The sequence below is a fragment of the Triturus cristatus genome, chromosome 6, assembly GCF_964204655.1.
Source record: "Triturus cristatus chromosome 6, aTriCri1.1, whole genome shotgun sequence".
Classification (NCBI taxonomy): Eukaryota; Metazoa; Chordata; class Amphibia; order Caudata; family Salamandridae; genus Triturus; species Triturus cristatus.
This window is the reverse complement of record NC_140589.1, coordinates 1,540,794,921-1,540,819,433: the sequence shown is the minus strand read 5'-3', so window position 1 is coordinate 1,540,819,433 and position 24,513 is coordinate 1,540,794,921. Positions and strand designations below refer to the sequence as shown.

The 24,513-nt window shown below is 45.8% G+C and overlaps 1 protein-coding gene across 1 annotated transcript in view; it reads right to left on the bottom strand.

Annotated features, from left to right (window-relative positions):
• Window positions 1-2,410: 2,410 nt before the first annotated feature.
• Window positions 2,411-24,513, bottom strand: part of ISM1 (isthmin 1) — a 193,511-nt gene continuing 171,408 nt past the window's right edge. The window contains exon 6 of the mRNA XM_085612696.1: window positions 2,411-4,106. Within this exon, the coding sequence (XP_085468822.1) occupies window positions 3,589-4,106 (518 nt within the window). The 3' untranslated portion in view covers window positions 2,411-3,588. The remainder of the gene's footprint in view (window positions 4,107-24,513) is intronic.

Genomic DNA, 24,513 nt, shown 5'->3' with positions numbered 1-24,513 from the left:
CCGTCAGAAGTGAATGTGACACATTACATGCATGCATATGTCACCTCCCTTAGCCTGTCCCTCTCCCACTTCTATGACTCTCTCTCTTTTTCTCTCTCTTTCTGTATGTATCTCTCTCTGTAGCTTCTTGGTTCACTCTTTACGTTTTACTCTGTATGTTTCTATCTTCATCTCTGACTCTCTCTCTCTCGGACTATGCATCTGTCTGTCTCTTGCATTCCTTCCAAATCTCCCCCTCTCTGTTTCTCTACACCCCTCTCTCGCCATTCGGTTTCTCTTTCTCCTTTTGTCACAACTTCTATTTCTTTCTCCTCTACCTCTCTCTGCCTGCCTCCGTCTCCCCTATCTCTCACTTTTTCTTTCTCTCGTTACCTGTCATTATTATTCCCTAAATGTTTCTGTCTATCCAAATACCCCGGTATATTTTCGAATTGCAATTGTGTGTTTAATAAATTCATACTGTTTGTACGGCATTTCACATGTCCACACATCTTTAACAAGCCAGAGTGATCAAAAAGTGCGCATGTTAAATACAACTGTAAACGAGTAAATGTGTTGAACTTGCTAGATTCTTGGCTGGTCTGAACAATCAGTGTTTTGATAAGGGTGTTCACGTGCCTTTAGAATACCCAGTTGATGGGTTGTGCTGTGTTACACTCATCCTCGTCATCAATGCGATGGGGACTTCTTGTACCTGAAGAGGACCTCTTTGTGATACTAAGTTCTGATCAGACACGCCACGCTCCACCCTTTTTCCTCACTCTCATCCCCATTGGTTTCATAATCGATTCTTCCCCATCACTCACATTTACGTGAGTTTAAGCTATTGGCATAGTAAATGACAATGCCTTTTATTTATATTTTAAAAACAAAAACAAAAATAAAAGGCATTGTTTTTGCAATGTCAATAGCTGAAACTTACGTAAGTGTGAGACCTATTGCATTGCAAATGCTTGTTCATTCTAGTGAAAGGCTTGTGTACACAAAACCAGAAATAGAAAGAATGCTTAAAAGTTCTCTGTGTTGTATAGGCTGTTAATGTGTCTCCATCTCAGAAGTGCCTTTGCCTCGGAGGGTGACTTAGGCGAGTATGAGGAGTGATATCTGCACCCCATAGCCTTTTGGTATAGTTTCTCTAAGTTTGACAATGAAAGATTCTTCCAGCTGCTCTTGAATAGCCACTCCACATGTCCCGAACATGAAACTGATTTTGCAACACAAGAGACTGGGTCACAAAGCATTTTTGACTGATGCTATTGTAAGTCCATGCAAGCAAGTAGAAGACAGTGCTTGCTGCCAACATCTTTTACCACTGTATAACAAAAGCAAACTCGTGAAGGAGATTGTGGGTGAAAAGGATAATCGTGCATATTTAATGCTGCATTTTGTGGTTGTGTTGTTTTTGTTCTGTATTTCTGTTCCATTGTTGCATTTATATTGTTATTGCTGTGTTGAAAAATAGTTGTTGTGCAGCATTCTGTTTTGACTGTTTAGTTGGGTTGGGTTATAATGTTGTGGTTTTATTTGGTGTTCATTTGTTTGTGCTTCGCAAATGTCCACAAAGCAGCACGTTTCTTTAAAGTTCAGTGACAAACAACAGTGTAACACTCTCTAAAGGGATAACATATCGCGGCTCCAGCTCTTCAACCATTTAAGCCACCAGTCGACCCAAAACTGGAGCAGGGACCACGCATTTCCCAGTGTTTACTTTTGTGATAGCAGGCACTATGGGTCGACGGATGCTCTATAGCAAGCCTTTATAATAATGGCTGCACATCTCTGGCGCAGTCAGCAGTGCCTCAGATGTAAATATACGTGAGGGAACATGAGACCTATGGAACCACCAGACTCCATGTAGGAATGTTTCTGCTGACCCGGGGAGCCACTCTCCCAGCTGTGCTGTTCTGGGTCCGATTCAGACTTGTTGATCTTGTCTACATTCTTTTTATGAGTTCACCCTGTCACTCTATCCCACTTCACTACTTGGACTGTTGGCCAAACACCACACAGGCGAGACGCGTAGGCTCCAATGCCGGACCAACAAGGGGGGGAGAGCTGCTCTTTTCTCCATCTGAAGACTGTCCATGATAGCAGCATAAGGCCTACTGTCTGAAGAGGGCTGCTAATCAAATATTTATTCATCTTTATAAAGGGCTGCAGAGTTGCCAACTCCTAATTATATTAAAGGTTAATAGTACTCTAAAATGCATTCGACAGCATGGAAGGGTGCCATCAAATTGACGCAAGGGTTTTAGAAAGCAAAAGAAACAGCTCATAACAAAAAAAGTAACCCCTTTCAATGAAATACAATGCTCATTTTACTTTGTCGCCGAAATACTAAATTCAACAGGATTTTTGTTTCGTGGGCAGAAAAAACGTGCAATAAAAAGAGCGTTACAGAATGCAGAACACAATTTTCATTATGATTTTAATTTATAGATTCTCTTGGCGCCATGATCTACAAACATAGTTTCATTTTGGAAATACCTTTTTTGCTCGCACGAAATGAATCGTGTCCTATATGAACATATGCCAGTAATTAACATGCCCAATGCAATATAAAACGTGAACTTAATAAATACTTTACAAAAAGAAGGCAGGCTTTGTTTATTTACAGTAAATACCTACTTTACCCCGCTCCACAGCTGTTCTGCTGTTTTAAACAATACCTCTTTTAGTATAATACTCTCTTTTTGGCTTGTGCTGAGCACGATATCGTAAGACTCTGAACATACTTTACTAATATAAACTGTAAAATTAACTTTGTTGTCCTTGTTTTCTTGAAAATAACTCATTCTTTCTTTGTGCCTTAAGTCTTTACGGCAAGTCCCACACACAGAGTTTCCATTACTCTACGGCTGAATGGTGGCAGTTGGTCTCTTTTAGCGATTACTCCTCAGGAATAAAAAGTAAACCTCATGAATGAAACGTTTAGCTCACCTGGTTATGTTTGTCCAAAGAAAGAAGCCATAACGCCTCTGAGAAATACCACATTCAAGTACTGCTTGCTATTAAAGCTATACAGTGCCTCGATGCTGCCTCCATTTTGTTTCAAGATACCTCGTTTTGTTTCCTGACAGACAGTCCACAAGTCAGGGTTGCCTCCTTCTTCTCTCTCCAGAGGTGTAGTTTCCCAGACAAACATCTCCAGTGACAATGGTATGCAGTACTGACAGTCACTGTCATATTAAAAGAATGAACATTTGAATATTTCAATACTGTAACATGTGGCGATGATTCAATTAACAGTCACAAGTAAAAATCCTTAACTTTTTATCTCTCAGAATATAATTTGGTTTTTTTTAACATTTAAAAGTTTTTAAAAATATTGCGAAATAAAACCATGTTGTACACATTACAATGTAAAAAACTCTGTACTTTGGTATTATGCGAGTACGCGAGTAATTTAGACATACATACGCAAAAAATATACAAGCCTGTGTATATTTATACAAGAGATGTAGGTGTACATCCATACACGCCGGACAATTATTTTGCTCAACCCTGTTTCCAGTATTCAATGCATCATCTTCATGTGATGACTGAAAAATGAAACCATCCTTTTTCTAACTCGGAGAGGGGTTCCCTTTAATATTCCCTGGCCTCTTGTAACTGCTTGTAATAGTCTTCGTCAGATGGGTTTTCAGTACATTTTTGACCATTATTCGGAGGCCGAGCCGTATTGTATCTGCTCCAGTCTCCCTTGCAAAGGATCCAGGGCAAAATGTCTACCTTGTAATGGAGCTCAGCTGAGAATTCTACACTGATCAAATTTGGAGTCCCTGCGCCTTTACCCCTTGTAATCAACTGCATGTTGTCGTCATAGCAACAGTGCTGTGCAGCCAATGTTGTGCTTTCCAAGGAAAGCATGGATCGGATGCAATATCTTGCAGTAGGCTTGTAGATTTCTAGTTTTTCTTTGGCACCACTTGCGTCCTTCCAGCGGAAGTCCTTCTGTTTTATTCGGTCCTGGATCTCAGCTGTGCTGTAGGCTACTTCAGTTGGGTATGTGCAGAGGCAGCTGGGTAGGTCTGTGGCCACTTTGTGCATATACTTCTGCAGGAATTCGCTTTTGCAGCCCATCCACCTCTCACAGCTATCTACGTCTGACCCAAAATAGAAAGGAGAGAAAAGGAAAAATCATAATTTGCAAATTAACAAGCATCCACAAACGTTATCAACTAGAGGAATTACTGCCAATGGGTTGTCAGCCTTTTAAATTAATTTGTAGTAAATTGTGTTTTTAGTGTTGCAGAGGTTTGTTCAGGTCATTACTACTATTACTGGGTGTCACCCTTGTTCAGCTTGGCAAACTCAGGGAGACTGCACAGGATTAACAAGTGTACAATGAAATCATTCTGACAACTGCATACAGTATTACCGCATAAATATGAAACTCTCACTGTTGTGCCTGTGGGATTATTATCTCAAGTGATTGCATAGAAATGTCTACTTAGTAGGGGTGATGTTGATGTACTGCACACCATTCTCAGTGTCGTTTGAAGCAACATTTGTCTTGTTGCTCATTGGGAATTGCATTTCATCAGGGTTCATTTCGAATTTTGTTTTTCTATATGATATATATATATATATCTCACACAGGTTGCTTCTTTGAAAGAAACTGAAGGACACAGCGGGGATTTAGAGGAAGTCTGTATTTATTGGAAAAAATCGGCATGATGCATTTCGGCATTCTTAGCCTTCTTCAGATGCCTTTACAACGGAAATGAGATCCCACCCTCCTTTGTACCACCATCGGCCCTCCCATTGATAAGAGCGCAGCTGGTCCCACTTGCAATATTTAGAGTCTTCGGTCGCAGTCCTCGTGGAAGACTGCAACTCCCAGAAGTCCATGCTCCCGTAAGTACTTCAGTGGGGCCCAAGTTCTTCCCTGATGGGGCTGCTAATGCCTGGCAAAGGGGGGTGATGCATAGCTGACACACTCCGCTGTGATAGTTCCCCAGTCTTCCTCAGATCCCCAACGCTCTGCCTCCGTTACCAGAATCAGCTAGGTGATGAAACGTCAGCACAATGTCCGCGTCTCCCCATGAAGTCACGGGCTGCTCCTGGCAGAAGGCCACTTGCAGGGCTGGTTCTTGAGGCGGTCCGAGGGTAACCAATACCTTGGAAAACCACAACAAATTGCCAAAAAATCCCTTGGACACTTGAAGAGCGGGTCCTTCTAGCACGCTTCTGGCAGGCGTGCAAAACATCTCACATGGGTTGCTTCTTCTAAAGAAACTGAAGGACACAGCGGGGATTTAGAGGAAGTCTGTATTTATTGGAAAAAAAACGGCATGATGCATTTCGGTTATGTCAGCCTTCTTCAGATGCCTTTACAATGGAAATGAGATCCCACCTTCCTTTGTACCTCTGTCGGCCCTCCCATTGATGAGAGCGCAGCTGGTCCCACTTGCAATATTTAGAGTCTTTGGTCGCAGTATGTATATATGTATATATTTACCAAGAGGGAGTGTGGTTTTGATAATTTGGGTGCGACCACATGCACAGTAAGGAGTACCAACCCCCCCAGTGTTTCAGCGGCTGGTGTGGCAACCTGTGGACATTCTAAAAACTTTTTAGAAACGCTGAAACCACCGCATACCTGAAACCGTGCCTGGTTGTGATCAGATGGAGCGCGACTTCGCTGTGAGATCACTGCTCACTGAAGCGGTGTTAAAAGGCAGACTTTGGATTCACAGCGGTGGGGTGAGGGACCAGGAGAGCTGTTTACCGCCCACAAAACAAGATCTAGGCACGTACTGGGGAAAGAGCAGACACCGCCCACTGGGGCTAGTACTTACGCCATTGGTGTCTGCTCGACACAAACTTGGAGTACTGCGTTTGGGCCAATCCCTGCGTGACTGTGTCAGAGGTGCTTCAACCAATCGTAGAGAGGCATTTCCTTTTTAAAGAAGTGAGCTGAAAAACCATTTAAGAATCTGGCGGCATCTGAGGAAGTTTGGAGAAACGAAACGCGTCATGCCGATGGTTACAATAAAAGGCAGCTTACCTGGAAACTCGTGTGTGCTCCGCTTTCTTTACCAAGAGGGAGTGTGGTTTTGATAATTTGGGTGTGGCCACGTGCACCGTAAGGAGTACCAACACCCCAGTGTTTCAGCGGCTAGTGTGGCAACTTGTGGACATTCTAAAAACTTTTTAGAAACGCTGAAACCACCGCATACCTGAAACCGTGCCTGGTTGTGATCAGATGGAGCGCGACTTCGCTGTGAGATCACTGCTCACTGAAGCGGTGTTAAAAGGCAGACTTCGGATTCCCAGCGGTGGGGTGAGGGACCAGGAGAGCTGTTTACCGCCCACAAAACAAAATCTAGGCACGTACTGGGGAAAGAGCAGACACCGCCCACTGGGGCTAGTACTTACGCCATTGGTGTCTGCTCGACACGAACTTGGAGTGCTGAGTTCGGGCCAATCCCTGCGTGACTGTGTCAGAGGTGCTTCAACCAATCGTAGAGAGGCATTTCCTTTTTAAAGAAGTGAGCTGAAAAACCATTTAAGAATCTGGCGGCATCTGAGGAAGTTTGGAGAAACGAAACGAGTCATGCCGATGGTTACAATAAAAGGCAGCTTACCTGGAAACCCGTGTGTGCTCCGCTTTCTTTACCAAGAGGGAGTGTGGTTTTGATAATTTGGGTGCGGCCACATGCACCGTAAGGAGTACCAACCCCCCAGTGTTTCAGCGGGTAGTGTGGCAACTTGTGGACATTCTAAAAACTTTTTAGAAACGCTGAAACCACCGCATACCTGAAACCGTGCCTGGTTGTGATCAGATGGAGCGCGACTTCGCTGTGAGATCACTGCTCACTGAAGCGGTGTTAAAAGGCAGACTTCGGATTCACAGCGGTGGGGTGAGGGACCAGGAGAGCAGTTTACCGCCCACAAAACAAGATCTAGGCACGTACTGGGGAAAGAGCAGACACCGCCCACTGGGGCTAGTACTTACGCCATTGGTGTCTGCTCGACACGAACTTGGAGTGCTGAGTTCGGGCCAATCCCTGCCTGACTGTCAGAGGTGCTTCAACCAATCGTAGAGAGACATTTCCTTTTTAAAGAAGTGAGCTGAAAAACCATTTAAGAATCTGGCGGCATCTGAGGAAGTTTGGAGAAACGAAACGCGTCATGCCGATGTTTACAATAAAAGGCAGCTTATCTGGAAACCCGTGTGTGCTCCGCTTTCTTTACCAAGAGGGAGTGTGGTTTTGAATATATATATATATATATATATATATATATATATATATATATATATATATATATATATATATCAAAACCAGAACGTCCTTCCCCTTCTTGAAAGGATGTCAGCCCACACAGGTAAGTGAAAGTTCCTCCTTTTATTGCAGTGCAAAAACGATCGGCATGATGCATTTCAGCCTAAAAGCCTTCCTCAGATGCCTTCCATTGAATAATGATTCACTGTTCACTTTTTAAAGCGCCTCACTCCGATTGGTAGAGACACTCCCACATGATTACAGGGGCGGGTATTCAAACCAATGTCCGAACCTCCACAGCTGCAGCACCACTTGCGTAAGTACTTGCCCCAGTGGGCGGTGTCCACAGCTACACCACTGAATCCTGGATCTTGTAGTGAAAAGAACGAAACTTTCATTCCTTTATCCAGCCGCAAGTCACCACAGCGAGCCCAGACATCCATCGCTGCAGTGAGCATGAACGTAGCCACGCAGTCATGGCCCAGCAGTTCCTGGCTTTTCAACTCCCTGCGGTGTGTGGCGGTTCGGCGTTTCCCAAACGCCTTGAGATTTTCCACACGTTTGCCACTGACCGCCGAACTCTTATGGACTGGGGCTTAAAAGAGCTTGTGGCTAGCTCCTAACACCAAAACCAGAACGTCCTTCCCCTTCTTGAAAGGATGTCAGCCCACACAGGTAAGTGTATATATATAGCTTAAGTGCTGTTGCTCAGAACTGCCCAGTTTAAATTAGAGTTGGAAGCCTTCTCTGATGCTGAAGTTGGTGCAGAGGTGAAGTAGAACATGAGTCACTTGAAAAGTGATGATGCTTTTTTGGGTAGCTTGTTATTTTTAGAGCTACACAGGGCATCTCCCAGGCTTTTCCTAAGAAATGTTTCATGTTCCATAAACCAAAATCAGTCTTTAGGACGAGCACTGAAGGTTAAGAGTTGGACCCTTGTTGAATAGTACTCCTGTTAACTGTCAGGATTCCATACTTTGCAGCACTGAAGTAACTGTGTTATTTCCAATTTTCCACTCACACAGACGACATTCAAGTAGGATTGGTGAAATGTGAATGTACTTTGTGACAGGTGGTTGAGAGCAGACACACCAATGTAAATTTTGTATCTTGAAACACAGGTATGAGAAGTACTGCATCTTTAAGAGAAAGATTATGTCCTATAAGTGTGTGCTACATATCATTGCACAATTTTCACTGAAGCCCAATGGAAGTCAAGTTCTAGAAAAATGAAGGGAGATTTCCATTCTAAATTCATAACGGATTTAAAGTCAGACGGGTAGAGTAGCCATTGTAGACTGTAGAAGGATCAATGTTTTCTTAAACTGGAGAGTTTTAAAGATGTACCCTCTCAAACTGAGTAGTACTTTTGAATTGATAGTTTGCGTATTAACTTAAGACATAAATCTTCCTGAGGTTTCCGTTGAATATACAAGTTAAAAGAAGCAGGCAACGACAAGGTCAGGCAACAGTTTGCATGTTAAAAATGTAACAAAATGTTGGAATGATCTACACCCACTTTGGGAGTGGACACTATTGTATTAACCAAGAGAAGAGATATATATATATATATATATATATTATCTACTGGCGGTCGCCAGTAGATAGTTATAGTTAGGGCCGAGTTTCCATAGGAAATCTGAAAATTCTATTTTGAATAACTTTGGCGCCGGTTGACGAATCCTCGCGAAATTTTCAAAACTAATGGGGCGCTCCGCTCAGCTCCTACCCTGAAAGTCTCGGGGTGATTCGTCAAGCGGGGGCTGAGAAAGAAGGGGGGTCCCAAAACGCATTTTCCACATGCATTTTCCCATAGGACCTTTAGTCGAAGGTACAGCCCGAACGGCTGAACAGAATTACTTGAAATTTGGCAAAGAGGTAGTCCTCAGGTCAGGCATGTGCCTTTTGCATATATGGTATCAATCTGTTCAGTAGTTCCTGAGAAAATTGCAGTTAAAAGTACATAAATATCTATAAGCGCGCACCGCGCGCGCACCATAACGTGCGTGAGCGTAATTCTGATTGGTGGTTACATGTCAGTCAACATTCGAATCGGTCGAAATCAGGAAGTGTCTGCCGCCATTTTGTGTGTTTTGTGTGTGACAGTGAAAAAGAAAGGTGGAGAACGTGAAAAGGGGGCAGGGTAGAGAGTTCCTGACCCCCTAGCCTTTGTCAGGGGGTCCCTGAAGGACCCCAATGGGTGAAAAAAACATTTTATTTTTTTTTCAAAAAATCGCGGGGTGAAAAACCTTTAAAATGTTTTTTTTTTTTTTTAACAAGCCATTCCATATTACAGGATACAGTTAATCTATAACTATATACATAGGTAGCTTATTGTAAAATAAATATATAAAACATATAATAAAACATACATAACTTAGCATTTAAAAAACCTTACAAATTCACTTAAAAAACCATAGGTTTCACACACGTTATAGTTAGGAATTAGCATTTAAAAAACCTTGCAAATTCACTTAAAAAACCATAGATTTCACACATGTTATAGTTAGCTGGACATTTCACTCGTAAAAAAACATTTAAATTCCCCCGTTATAGTTAGTTCAGATAACTATAACTAACGCGACCGCCACTCTATCACAAGGATGATGTCATCAGTGATGTCATGAGTGATGCCACTGACCATGTCATGAGTGATGTAATATGGGACGTCATGAGCAGTGGATTGCGGGCGCGCGAGTTATAGTTATCTGAACTAACTATAACGGGGGAATTTCAATGTTTTTTTACGAGTGAAATGTCCAGCTAACTATAACATGTGTGAAACCTATGGTTTTTTAAGTGAATATATATATTCAAACCAGTCCCACTACTTCAGAAACAGAGGGGGCCGACACTTGTGAGAGAAAGGAAGCTTTAATGTGCCAGTTCCATCAGCGCACAACATGAACAATTACAGCAGTGAAACGCTGGGCAGACGCGTTTCAGGCATTCGCCTTTCTTCAGTGCCTGTTTCACTTCCGCGTTGTCATCTCTCCTGGGGGCCAGATTAAATACATGGCAGTCCACTCCGATAGGAGTTTGATGTTACGCCCATTCTCCCTCGTTGCAGAAGGCGCAGGTCCCAATTACTGTCCAATCCGGGTTTTGCAAGAGCCGCTGCGGGACCTACATACAGTGATTAGGTTCCCGCACACCAAGTGGTGTCCCAACAGAGCTGGCCACGGACACCAAACTAACAGGACAGTCTATTTAGGAGGCATTGTTGGTACGTTTCCTTTACAGACACCTTTCCCACAGTCAATGTTGGTACCCCTGTCCCCAACGAAAATGACGATCACAGTGGATGTTTTATCTCGCTGAGGGGGCATTGCGCTGTATTTTCAATACTTCACCACACTTTAGCAAGCAGGCGCGAAGCTCCAGAACGAGAGGGCGTGCCGGTACTCCGGGCTTGCAAACCCGAGAATAACATTCAAATCAGTCCCACTACTTCAGAAACAGAGGGGGCCGACACTTGCTCGGTGAGAGAAAGGAAGCTTTAATGTGCCAGTTCCATCAGCGCAAAACATGAACAATTACAGCAGTGAAACGCTGGGCAGACGCGTTTCAGGCATTCGCCTTTCTTCAGTGCCTGTTTCACTTCCGCGTTGTCATCTCTCCTGGGGGCCAGATTAAATACATGGCAGTCCACTCCGATAGGAGTTTGATGTTACGCCCATTCTCCCTCATTGCAGAAGGCGCAGGTCCCAATTGCTGTCCACTCCGGGTTTTGCAAGAGCCGCTGCGGGACCTACATACAGTGATTAGGTTCCCGCACACCAAGTGGTGTCCCAACAGAGCTGGCCACGGACACAAAACTGACAGGACAGTCTATTTGGGAGGCATTGTTGGTAAGTTTCCTTTACAGACACCTTTCCCACAGTCAATGTTGGTACCCCTGTCCCCAACGAAAATGACGATCACAGTGGATGTTTTATCTCGCTGGGGGGGCGTTGCGCTGTATTTTCAATACTTCACCACACTTTAGCAAGCAGGCCCGAAGCTCCAGAACGAGAGGGCGTGCCGGTACTCCGGGCTTGCAAACCCGAGAATAACATTCAAATCAGTCCCACTACTTCAGAAACAGAGGGGGCCGACACTTGCTCGGTGAGAGAAAGGAAGCTTTAATGTGCCAGTTCCATCAGCGCAAAACATGAACAATTACAGCAGTGAAACGCTGGGCAGACGCATTTCAGGCATTCGCCTTTCTTCAGTGCCTGTTTCACTTCCGCGTTGTCATCTCTCCTGGGGGCCAGATTAAATACATGGCAGTCCACTCCGATAGGAGTTTGATGTTACGCCCATTCTCCCTCGTTGCAGAAGGCGCAGGTCTCAATTGCTGTCCACTCCGGGTTTTGCAAGAGCCGCTGCGGGACCTACATACAGTGATTAGGTTCCCGCACACCAAGTGGTGTCCCAACAGAGCTGGCCACGGACACAAAACTGACAGGACAGTCTATTTGGGAGGCATTGTTGGTAAGTTTCCTTTACAGACACCTTTGCCACAGTAAATGTTGGTACCTCTCTCCCCAACGAAAATGACGATCACAGTGGATGTTTTATCTCGCTGGGGGGGCGTTGCGCTGTATTTTCAATACTTCACCACACTTTAGCAAGCAGGCGCGAAGCTCCAGAACGAGAGGGCGTGCCGGTACTCAGAGCTTGCAAACCCGAGAATAACATTCAAACCAGTCCCACTACTTCAGAAACAGCGGGGGACGACACTTGCTCGGTGAGAGAAAGGAAGCTTTAATGTGCCAGTTCCATCAGCGCACAACATGAACAATTACAGCAGTGAAACGCTGGGCAGGCGCGTTTCAGGCATTCGCCTTTCTTCAGTGCCTGTTTCACTTCCGCGTTGTCATCTCTCCTGGGGGCCAGATTAAATACATGGCAGTCCACTCCGATAGGAGTTTGATGTTACGCCCATTCTCCCTCGTTGCAGAAGGCGCAGGTCCCAATTGCTGTCCACTCCGGGTTTTGCAAGAGCCGCTGCGGGACCTACATACAGTGATTAGGTTCCCACACACCAAGTGGTGTCCCAACAGAGCTGGCCACGGACACAAAACTGACAGGACAGTCTATTTGGGAGGCATTGTTGGTAAGTTTCCTTTACAGACACCTTTGCCACAGTAAATGTTGGTACCTCTCTCCCCAACGAAAATGACGATCACAGTGGATGTTTTATCTCGCTGGGGGGGCGTTGCGCTGTATTTTCAATACTTCACCACACTTTAGCAAGCAGGCGCGAAGCTCCAGAACGAGAGGGCGTGCCGGTACTCAGGGCTTGCAAACCCGAGAATAACATTCGAACCAGTCCCACTACTTCAGAAACAGAGGAGGCCGACACTTGCTCGGTGAGAGAAAGGAAGCTTTAATGTACCAGTTTCATCAGCGCACAACATGAACAATTACAGCAGTGAAACGCTGGACAGACGCGTTTCAGGCATTCGCCTTTCTTCAGTGCCTGTTTCCTTTACAGACACCTTTCCCACAGTCAAAGTTGGTATATATATCTCCAAGGATGTCTTTGTCAAGCTTGCTGAAGACCATACTTGCTCATGTTTTCAAAAATAGGGAAAGTGGTAGCATTATATACATTCAGAACTACCACCTGTTGCAGCCAATACTTGATTTTATCAGATATAGTTTATGAAATGATTTAAAGCATTTATGGAGAGAGAGAGAGAGCGAGAGAGATATATATATATATATATATATCATCCGAAAACAGGGACACCTGCAATTCATTTATGCCTAGTTTTAGACCTTTGATGTCCACTAATTTATTTATGTATTACTCAAGGGGTTTTCTAAATATAGCACAAAAAGCAAAGGGTACATTGGCCATTCCTACCAAGTTTCATGCTATGTACTCTTGGAAAAATTCCTACTCTTTTTGCAGATGCTAGCCATAGAGCTGAAGGAGCATGGCATGATTATTTTGTGGGTCAATGTGCCACATTTCATGGCTCGTAAACGTTTCCTACTCCTTTCCCACTTGTGTGTTTTTCTCCATCTTGCTCTGAGTCAAAGTCTGATGAGGAAAAATAAAAGCCAACGGGACACACCTACAAAAACCCGCTCAAATTAAGCACTGCTTGTAATTCCGTTTTTAGAAAGCTCCAACTGACTCTACTGAATGCTTTCTCCGTATCCAAAAATAACAGCATTGTATTTTACTTCAGTTTGTTTGCTACATTTATCAAATGGAGTGCTTTTTCGGTATTATTCCTCATTTGACTATAAAGCCTGATTGATCAAGATCAGGGCAGGACTAGCCGTAGTGAGCACCGGGTGGTTTCCCAGTGTGCTGGAAGGGTGAGGACAGGTTTTGAGCTGTTGGGGCAGGTTTTGTTACTGCGGGCCAGTTTTGCAGCAGTGCTGAAATATCGCCCCCCGGTGACAAAAGCAGCAGCAGTGCTGAAGTGGCCGGCAGCAGTGCTTCTCACTAGCACCCCCTTTCCTGCCCCCACCCCCAGGGCCGTTCCAGCTGACTTGCCAGAGCTGGTTTGAGTGCCAAGTTCGGCACTGATCAGGGTCCACACATTGGGGCATTGCCCCTTCCAAGCTGCATTTTAAAACTTTCACAAATACTTTTACATCAGTGTTTAGGAGTGATATTGGTCGGGAGGACCCACATTCCTGAGGGTCTTTACCTGCATCAATGTCTTTACCATCCTGGCCAGAATTTGTTAAAGAACAGGGCAGAGGGCATCGGGCCCTAGGGACTTACACATTTTAAGGCTTTTTATAGCTTCTATTAAATTCTCTAGGTTGACAGTGTTATCCAGAAGACCCTGCTGTTGTTCTGTAATGGCCTCTTTTTCATATTCTGCCGTCTCTTGAGGGTCTCCCCCTTCTAAGCATACAGATTTTGATAATGACTATGAAAGGCCTCTAGTTTTTCCTTTTTTGCACAGATCTAAAACCCCAATTCAGTCATAACCTCAATATAAAACTGGGGCTGTTTTTTTCTTAGGCTTAGTTGCCAACATCCTCCTTGGCTTATTGCCCCTTCACAATAGTGTTGAGTCACTTAATGTGTATTCTGCATTCTTAAGCTCCAAGAGTCTCAGATGTCCTCTAATCAACAGCATCTTGTTTTATGTTTTCTAAGAGAGAGTGTTGCCTGATGGAGCTGTTGTACATCCTTACGTTCCTTCTGGAGAGCAGCCATCTTTGTCTTACACAGTTTCTTAAGCCTGCTTGCTTCAGCTGTACATGTCCCTCTCAAGACTGCCTTATGTGAGCCCCAGACTTTAGGCACATCGCATTCCCTTGTGCCGATAAAAAGGTGCTATTTGATACGGATTTCCTTTGCATGTTTATAGACTAGGGGGGATATTCTCAAGAACGTGTGATGACCATCACAAAATTAGCTTAACGCAACTCTTTACATCGCAGTCTATCGGTGAAAATAACTCAGTGTTAACGTGGTACTACCAAGCCGGTGGTACCATGAGATAATCCCAATACAACGCATCAAATGACTGCGCTAAAATCAACGCGCCTCCGCAAAAATGCGAAACACCAATGCAAAAAAAGTTGCAATGCCCCAAATCGCGAAACAAATATTAGCGACAGGCCTGCAATTCCCATGTGTCGTGTGGGAAAATGCACTATAAAAGCAAAAAAAAAACCACACCAAAACCAAATCAAACTGTGTAGCACCATGGATGCACCCGGACCGAGTGCAGAGGACAACCCGAACCCCACAAGCCCCACGGAGGACCAGCCAGGAACCCCGGGGTCAGGGAAGGAGAAGAGGAAGACGGGGTTCAGTCCGCAGGAAGACTGGATCATCATGGAGGTGATAGAACACTGCCAAAAACTGTTCGTCACCTCCACTGCGTCATTGGCGACACAAACGGAAATATGGCAGTCCATCGTCACCAACGTGAATGCAGTCGGAGTATCGAGGAGGTCAATGGAGGAGGTCAAGAGGCGCTGGCATGAAGTGCACAGCCAAACCAAGGAGAAACTCGCTCCCAACAGGAAGGCAGCAAAGGCGACTGGAGGTGGGAGTCCTGCGCCACAAGAGGAACAGGATGAGCTGGAAGAAATGGTGGCCACAGCCATCAGTGTGGAGACGGTGGCAGGAGTTGGGGGTCTGGACACAGCTCGATATGACCTGACCCAACAGCAACAGGGTGAGTAACGACCAGGGACTGGGGGGACGGAGGGAGATGGGCACAATGGAACACATGCACAATAATGTGCAGCTCATGGCACACCCACAATGAGTGTGAAACATGTCCCTGATACCCTTAACACACTGCAGCACACATAGAAACACCAAGTAGGCCCCCGTCCACAATGTGCACAAATGGGCCCCCCTCCATATCAGCAATGCCACAACCTACCCATGCACATGTGCTGAATCCAGAAAAGCAGCGGCTCTGTGAGCCACACGTACAATGCAAGTGACACTGCATGACAGATAGCATGGCTGCAGTCACAATACATGACATGGTGCACGAGACGACTTTGAGGTGACTGAGTGTGGACCACATCCATAAAACAGCAGGTCACACTCCGACACATCCAAGTGCACCTACAACCCATGACGTCAAAAACACATCTGCAGACAAACAATGCATAAGAGTACAAAAATGGTCCAAGAGCACAAATGATCCAAGTCGCAAACATCCCAGCACCCAAAAAGCACACAAGTCAAAGGAACACCGACTCAAAGTTATAAGGGGGTCACCAAATCAGAGCTGCAGGGGAGACTCACCAACAATGCAGCACACACACATAGCAATCACAGTAAATCAACATTGACGACAATGTCGTATAAAGTGCAACCCTTACACCACAGGACACAACTGGTGCCGCTTGTGCGTAGTAACTGGCCAATCACATCTGGCATTGCACGACACTGAGAGATCATAATGTACGAGCACAACCTCACATCCGTCATGTAGTCGAAATGTCCACTGTCTCCCATCAAATAGCCAGATTCACCAAAACAGCCAAAATGTACACTGTCATGCAGTCTGAATGTAAACATCTCCAAATTTGTGAACATACATGGAACACACTGTTAACTTTTATCTCCCCGTTACATTGCAGAGGGACAATCAACACCTCCTGCAGAGCAGACCACACATCTCTACAGTGATGATGAAGAGGACACCCTGTACATTTGCCCAGACACCCTCCAACGGTTCGTGGACAGCCTCCGCACCCCACCCCCAGGAGCAGGGCAGCCCAGCTGCATCGCGGTGACCAGACACCCTGCACAGACCACACAGCAGGAAGCACACACCACCACGGCTGGCTCGCAGGACCCCCACGACCAACACATGGAATTCCAACGCCATGTGTTAGGGTGCCAGGAGAAGATGGCTGATCAGCTGCGGGTGGGGTTTGACCTCATGGCAGCCAAACTAGATGCCATACCCACTGTCCGCACCATGCTCACCAACAATCCTTGGCTGACCTCGCTGGGGCCATTACTCGGATACAAGACCCGTCTAGTCAGACAGGCTCCAGCGATGACAGCACAGAGTTGGCACAGATGCGGAGGACAATGGAGACCATGGAGCCGATACAGGCTGGAAGTAGGGCTGCCACGGCTGAACACCAGCGAGATGAGATGTAGCTGGGATCTTCCATGCCTTGCAGATTCTCATCTTGCCATTTCTGCCACAGAGCCTGTCCCAGATAACTGCTGCTGGAACTTCGACACACACATCTCCGCCCCCTGATGTGTCATTGGCACACAGTGATGCAGCCCTATCACCTTCGCACCCTGATGTGTCAGTGCCCCACGGTGATGCAGCCATAACACCACCACACACACCTGACACATCGTACACTGAAGATGTCTCAGAAGAGTAAGATGTGGAGGGTAATGACTGTGTGAGGAAGGAGGCAGTAGCATTCGTACCCGCCACATGGACTGTCCCTGCCTGGTTCAGCCCTATGCATCATGCCCTGGAACAACACCTCCAACTGTCCCCCGGAACACTCCGTGACATTCACCTAGACCCCAACATGCTCTGGTACCAATGACACAGTAATCCGGCTGCGGACTGAACTCTTCCTCTTCAAATTAACCTTGAATTCCCCCAAGGACCCTGGTTGTGCAACCACGTTATGTGGGCTTGAATTGGCCATGTACCCCTCCAGCTCCGACAGTCCCCAGAATGTGAATAAAACTTTCCAAATCACACAGATGTGTCATGTCTAAGTTCACTCACGTATACAAGTATGGAAGAATGTAGGGACACTGATTGCACAAAAAGGTACACCCTGGGAAATGTCATAAATGTGCATGTTTGACCCTGACCCACATGGCCAATTAGATGACTGTGAAGGTGTGAACTAGCTGTGGCCTCATTGCAAATGAACAACAATCTCGCAACCACCAAACGTAGCCCCACGTCCATGTGTTATATAGGGCTGTGTGTTGAAATGTCAAAATCGGTTGCACGCCTGTAGTAGTGTCCCCTATCGCATGTGGCTACAGAACATCTCTTTGCATGACCCACTCACACACATCAGTGTGGACACAGTCTGTTTTAATGGATCACATTGATCCACATGGCAAGAAGTTGGACACCATACTCACATTGCTGAAAACACGCAAGAGCACAGGTCTACTAGCAACTATCCCAAACACAATGTCTGGCTCACAGAGGTGAAGCTGCCAATAGAGATTCACCCCCAATGTACATGCGGCAGTCTGTCCCTCCCTGTGTACGGACAATGCTCATTGAGGCACAGGATTTGTCATACTAATCAACATTCATCACAGTTGTACACTTGTGAAGTTGCGTAGACTTTATTAGCATGTGCGTGTCAGTGCGGGCAAGGAATTGGCCACAACAGGCAGACAAATGTTAAGACACTTGCAGGCAGAATGGGAACGTGTCGAGGTGCAAGAAATGGGGAGGCAAAAATGAACACATATCCTTACGGATGGCAACGCTCTCAGCCCACCTTGCCTTGCTGGTCGAGTCATGTGATGTTTGGTGTCTGCTCATTGCCCCGTGTCCAGGGACACGACTCACAGCCCATGGGATCTGCATGGAGCTGTACCACCGGACTGCGCCAACTGTGTGCTATGCTGACAGTGAGCAGGTGAAAGGGACCAACAAGGTCACATATTGTGCTACATTGCCATGTGTGTAGTCTCCCTCCAGCAGTATGTGAGATTTAGGAACGTTGCCTACCGCCGCTGTGCAGCTCTGCCCATGGGGCTGCATTACCTTGCACAGATGTGTGACAACACGCGTAGGTGCACGCACATGCATTCTGAGTACGGGCGAATGCATACATGTCCACTGTTGTCCTGGGATGTGTGACCATTCCTCCATGATGCAAAACAGTGTTGGGACCTGTGCTCTGGGTGTCAATCAGTTGTGGCTGCAGGAAGGTAGTTACTCGTCCTTGAATGCGAGCGCAGCTTCATAGGCAATAAGTTCCAGAAGTACGTCGTTCTCGAGTTCAAGGAACACGAGGGAGAGCCAATCCATTAACTGGTCCAGACAGATGTGCTCCGTCCACGACATTTCACCAATCCGCAACACAGCCTAATAGGGGAGCGCCTCGATGTGGTCACTGCACACGATGACTTGTGCAATCTCCCATCCACTACTGCCAGCACATAAGCCACAGATCAGGGCGTCCCATGCACGGGTATCCGGTTGCACTCCTGTTCATGGGCCAACAGGGGGCGCACACACAAGTCATAATCCAGTTCAGCTACCATTGTGTTGGATAGGCAGACCTCCATGGGCCACTCGAATGTGCATTATCGACAGTGGAACCAGGGCTGGACGCATGTGACGTACGCAACCTGGAAATTCAGACTGTAACTGATTCGCAAAACTCCCATTGGCAGTGCTCCCAACAGATGCAGCATTCGTGCACGGTACAGTTCCACGTGACAGGGGTTGTGTATGTGCCCGGGGTTGCCTGCCATTGCGTTTATTGGTCTCATACCACCAGCACTCCTCAGACCGGCAGCAGTTCTGTGGACGATATGCCACAGCTCGGAGTAATGAGTTGTATGTGTGTTCCACGTTTGGACGTATGGGTTGTTTTTTTACCAATGTGTCAGGGGCATGCCATGTAGGTGTACCTCGAGCAGGGACAAGTGTGTGTGTGGGGTGTGGTCACGTTGGTCTTTCATTAGTGCAGTTTGTGGTTTGGATGTCGTCAGTCTGGTATGGTATCTCACTCAGGGGGTGCCAGGCGCATGAAGACCATGAAGTCGGAGGTTCGGATGTCCTTCCGCCTTGTGTATTGAGATGAAGGAGCGTTCATGCCTAATTTTAGTCTGACTACTGCTTGCATTTCTGCAATGTGATGTGGCCTTCGCCTGAAATTGATGCCAGGCCTTAGATTTTAGGGTGTACCAATTGCGAAACACACGCAACAGTTGGTATGTATGAGCCAAGGGCCCGATTGTCGTTGCGCTCCTTGTTCGGTCTCTCTCTCTCTCTTTCTCTCTCTCTGTCCTTTGATGAGTGCCTGGCACACCTTCTTATCTTGGACATTGTCTTACAGGCTCTCACTTACAGATTGTCCAGGGATGACGCGCCATGACTCTTCCAAATAGTTGTTTGGAGACAAATTTGATTGTGATATTTTGTTTGGACTTTCAATGGTGCTTTTTCTGTACTCACATGACTGTTAGTTGTTGTGATTCTGCGGCATCAGGCGAATGATTTTGTTCATGGTTTCGTGATGTTGATGTGCAGTCTCTTGGTCCGGGGTGGGTGGCGGTGGGTGTTGTGGACCTCTTGGGGCTCCGAGCTGCATGATGAGTAGCTCCATGACATCTGTTCTTCAAGTGTGGCTCTGGGCTTGGCTCCCTTTTCTGGTGCAGGTTGTCGTCTGACTTTGCACCAGCTCAGAGCACGTGTTAATTTCCTGCTGCTAACGCGCCTTATCGCATGTTTTGTGATCTTATCGCCGATCTGGCTGGTCGTTGAGAATGTTGAGGTGTGGTGTTGTCGCGGCTTTATGCTCGGGAACGCCTACTCTGCATTTCATCAGTGATTGTTGCCGGGTTCATCTGTGGCAATGTTTTTTGAGGACGCTATCGCCGGAAAACTGGTAATGTTGGCTGTTTGCATCAGCTTGTGAATGGGGCGATACATTCATTGCAACTTTGGCTGCGATAAGGTGCCGATAACTCGGCGATAGATCCTTGAGAATAAGCCCCCAGGTCTTTAAGAAGGGGATCATTCAGACACCATGTGGGATCCTGTAATCCCAGCCTCCATGCTAAAATTCATATTACTGGTGCATACTTCATGACCCCGTGTTTGATCCTCAGGAGGCGGTTTACCAGGGTGAGGTCTATCATTTGCATGTGTATATATGTCTTGTGCACTGCTGAATAGTGTGCTTACTCCAGCTCTCCAGGGTGCAGGTGCTGCAAAGAATTCAAAGCTCCTAACTCTGCATGCCACCCTCCTTTGATCGTATAGCTGCCCTCTCTCCAAACTTAACTTTTTTACAATTAGGGACTAGGTTCCAATCCCTTCCTTGATAAGTGAGACCATCGCTAAAATGCAATTTTGTTTTAGATAGTTTGAGTAATCCCTCCTATCCCTGGTATGGGCTGTACACAGCTGCCAATGTTAATTGCCTCTCACATCCGTATTCGATTTAGCAACAGACACAAGTGTTTATCCAAAAAGGAGGACTGTAATGAGAATCCCGCAAGATCCTGGCGCCCCTCATCATCGTTTCAGTGGTAGCGAAAAACAAAATTGGGTAGGAGCGGGATTGCATTTTCCATGTCTCTTGCTAATAAATGTGTCTCTTCTAAGATTATGTTCCACAGGACTCTTTGTAACACACCAAAGGTGGCTATTCTTTTATTATATGCATTCAGTCCTCGCACATTCTAGGAGAAATATTGGATGGTTCTTGTTATCTAGAGTCTCATAAGCGTGTGCTCATGTTTGGCTCTCCACTGTGTGATCTACTATCTCTTGCGTACCTAGGGGCCCAATTGACAACAGGAGACATAACTTCCTTCTTCCCTTACCCCAGAGGCTGCAGGTGCTTTTGATCCCATCTCAGCAAAAATGTAGGCCATTCTAATAGTTTGGGAGCCCTTGCCACGGGGCCATGCAGGCCTGTGCCATGCATTGAGTTAGGCATCATGTGAGCCACCATGGCCTGCATCATTGTCATTGGTTTACTGCCTCAAAGGTGCCTCCCGCAAGCATCTCCTCTACAAGCCCAGATACAGCCTGTTGCTTGTATCTGAGCCCTTCAATTCTCTGCAGGCCCAACTCCCTGCTGTTTCTGCGGTTTAGACCTTGCTCCTCTGCTTCTCCCTGCTGGCTGATACATTTTTGTGTTGGCGTTCTTCCCTGGCCTTCAGAATGTCCTGCTTTTAATCAAGAAGAAGCTGTTGCTTCTCCCTCACTCTCTCTTGCCACTCATCTCTGTCCCTCTTGCCTGCTGAGGTGACTAACAGCCCAAGCTTACTTCTACTGTGCCCCACCTTCAATTAGCATCTTGCATGCAACATGCAATTTGGATTTGTCCTAATCCAAAACACAGCCCTCTATCCAACTCCGCCGACCTTGCAGTTGCCACTCACCTTTGGTCTAGTTCTGCTGCTTTTTTGCCACTACTCTGTGTGTGACAACTCCACTGCATCCCCTACTGCACCTCCCCAGCACACGCCTGCCATTGTTGCTGGCCTCCAGTGGAGGTCTGCCTCTGATCATCATTGATTGTGTTTTGCAAGGGTAGCTCTCAATCTTAGTCACCCAACCCTGTCCCCTCGGGATGCCGCCTCTGTACTGGGATATTGGTCACAGGAGGCCCTCACTGCTTTCAGTTCACCATCTCCTCAGACAACATTTCATGCCTACTGTCTTGCTCAATGCAAATCTGCTTGTATGTCCCGCTATGGTCCGTGGGTGATCTTTTTTCAGTTCCTCCAGGTCGCCTCTGGTGTGTGGATGCCATAAATGTTCATGCTTTGTTTTCTGCAGAGCAAAGAATGAGGAGCACTTGCAGTCCACAGGTTATTGCTAGGTGGATCTTTTGCTGGGGCAGAGGGGCGGACCCACGTTTTACTCATCTGCATTCTTGGTCACACACCCCTAATCTCACATTTGAGAGACAAGATGAGAAGTACACATCAAGAATGATGGCTGGAAATATATGGAGCCATCCCAACTTAACCTGGCAACAGACAATATTCTGCTTAAAGTAGAGGAGTGCTGGAATTACACATTACACCATCCCCAGACCATAGGTCTTTGGTACTAACATGGTATTGCCACAGTTCAATGCTAACACATATCTTAAGTACACACCTAAAATAAAACCAAACAATGTGTGATGATCATGCTAAGGTTAGGTTTACCAAACAAGGGGAAACAAATACTTGACGCCAAATGTGCAAAACTAAGGTAGTGTGTACCAGCCTAGGAGGACTGAATATTGAATAGTGGTTACAACTACTGCTGAAGGCGGTATCCCCTCAGAGAAAGATGGGCCTTTACTGGTCAAATTTCCACCACATACTCTGCCTGACTGGGAGTATATTTCCTCAGAACTTACGTCAATACAGATTCGATTAGGATAAAGGAGGGAATGTGTGTATGTTTACTACATGGAAGCAGCAATGACACTAGCTGACGCAGACTCACCCTGCACCACTGCTGAGTTGTTGCAAAAAGAGGATTCTGCATTGGTCAAAAATAGAATATTGAAGAAAAAAAATTACTTTGCAGGTCATTCAGAAAAGACAATAAAAATGATAATGTGATGTTGAACGATAAGGAAAATGTGTCAAACTCTGGTGAAGTACATGCTTTTTTACGCAGTACACCTTAAATTCTTTCACTACGTGTGAAAGATTCTGAGGCAAGTTACTTACTAGACCACCAGTGACACTTTAATTGGTTTGGCCAAGTAAACTGCTACCCAAATTGACCAATATTTGAAAGGGCGTAACTTATTTGTATAAATTCTTAACCTCCTCCCAGTGACACTTTAATTGGTTTGGCCAAGTAAACTGCTACCCAAATTGACCAAGCATTTGAAAGGGCGTAACTTATTTGTGTAAATTCTCAACCTCCTCCCAGTGAATTAAACAGAGCAAGCCTCGGCCGAAAGCAGAAGCCCCAATGTGAAGCGAGAAAGCCCAACTCACAGACCAGGGACTCATTACAAGCTTTGACATATTTACGTGTACTGTCCATGAACACTGGTTGGAAATGTTTCACATACATACGTGCAGTATTCTTACACACAATAATTATTTTTTGTCTAGTGCTTCATACTTTGCTTCTGCCGCTCCTGAGCACAGTAAGTAACAGGTGCTGCTATTACCGAATTTCTGACATATCTTGGCTTATTTGTAAGACACATGGATTCTTCCTTCACAAACTGCCTCAAAGACAAAGGATCACACCTCGTCCTCAAAACTGTATGACAAGACTATAAAATAAATAGAACGACTGTGTGTAGGAGTGGAGGAAGAAAGAAATATCTGTGCGTGCATGAGATGCACATTGCAAACTTCAAAATCTGCAAAATAAGGAACTAGAACAGAAATAAATTTAGAGTATCTGTTGTGTGCGTGTACTTCACAGATAATAGGGAGTTAACAGCCTTGTGCGCAGGTCATAAGCAGAAACCTCCCGAAGAGACAAGGACACCGAATTCACTAGCTCCGAAAATGTTCACCCCCCCCCCCCCCCCCCCAAAAAAAAAAATACCCCACGCAGTTAAAATAAGTCTGAATGTTCTGCGCGTCACTCAGAAAACTGCCCACACACAACTAAAACCATTCTTGGATTCGGAAAAGCTATACAAATTGTACGCGCGCTCATAGTTGTTTCACTGTTAAACTATTTTCCATACACCAACCACGTACAGACATCTAATTCCTTCTGCTACAGCCTCCTTTCCTCGAAAACGTTACTAAAAATAACGAAAGGAACGCGCTGGCTGTGTGCGTGTGACGTACGAGGTTCACACGCACACACGAACAAATGCATTCTTTAAGCTAGCATTAAGGGGCTGGTCGGATAACCAACCACCAGATAAAATAACGCGCTAATTCTTATTTCACATTTACACCACACCAAAATAATCATGGGTCACACATCATTCCCACTTGGTTACGTCCACAATCCACTATACATAGATGATCGACACACTCCGAGTTGTAAGAGATCATACATTATTGTTACAAGTGATGCCAATAAATGTAGCCTCGCGAGCACGCGCACACTTGGCAGAAGGGGGTCGTCTCACTGCTGGAGATGAAACAGTC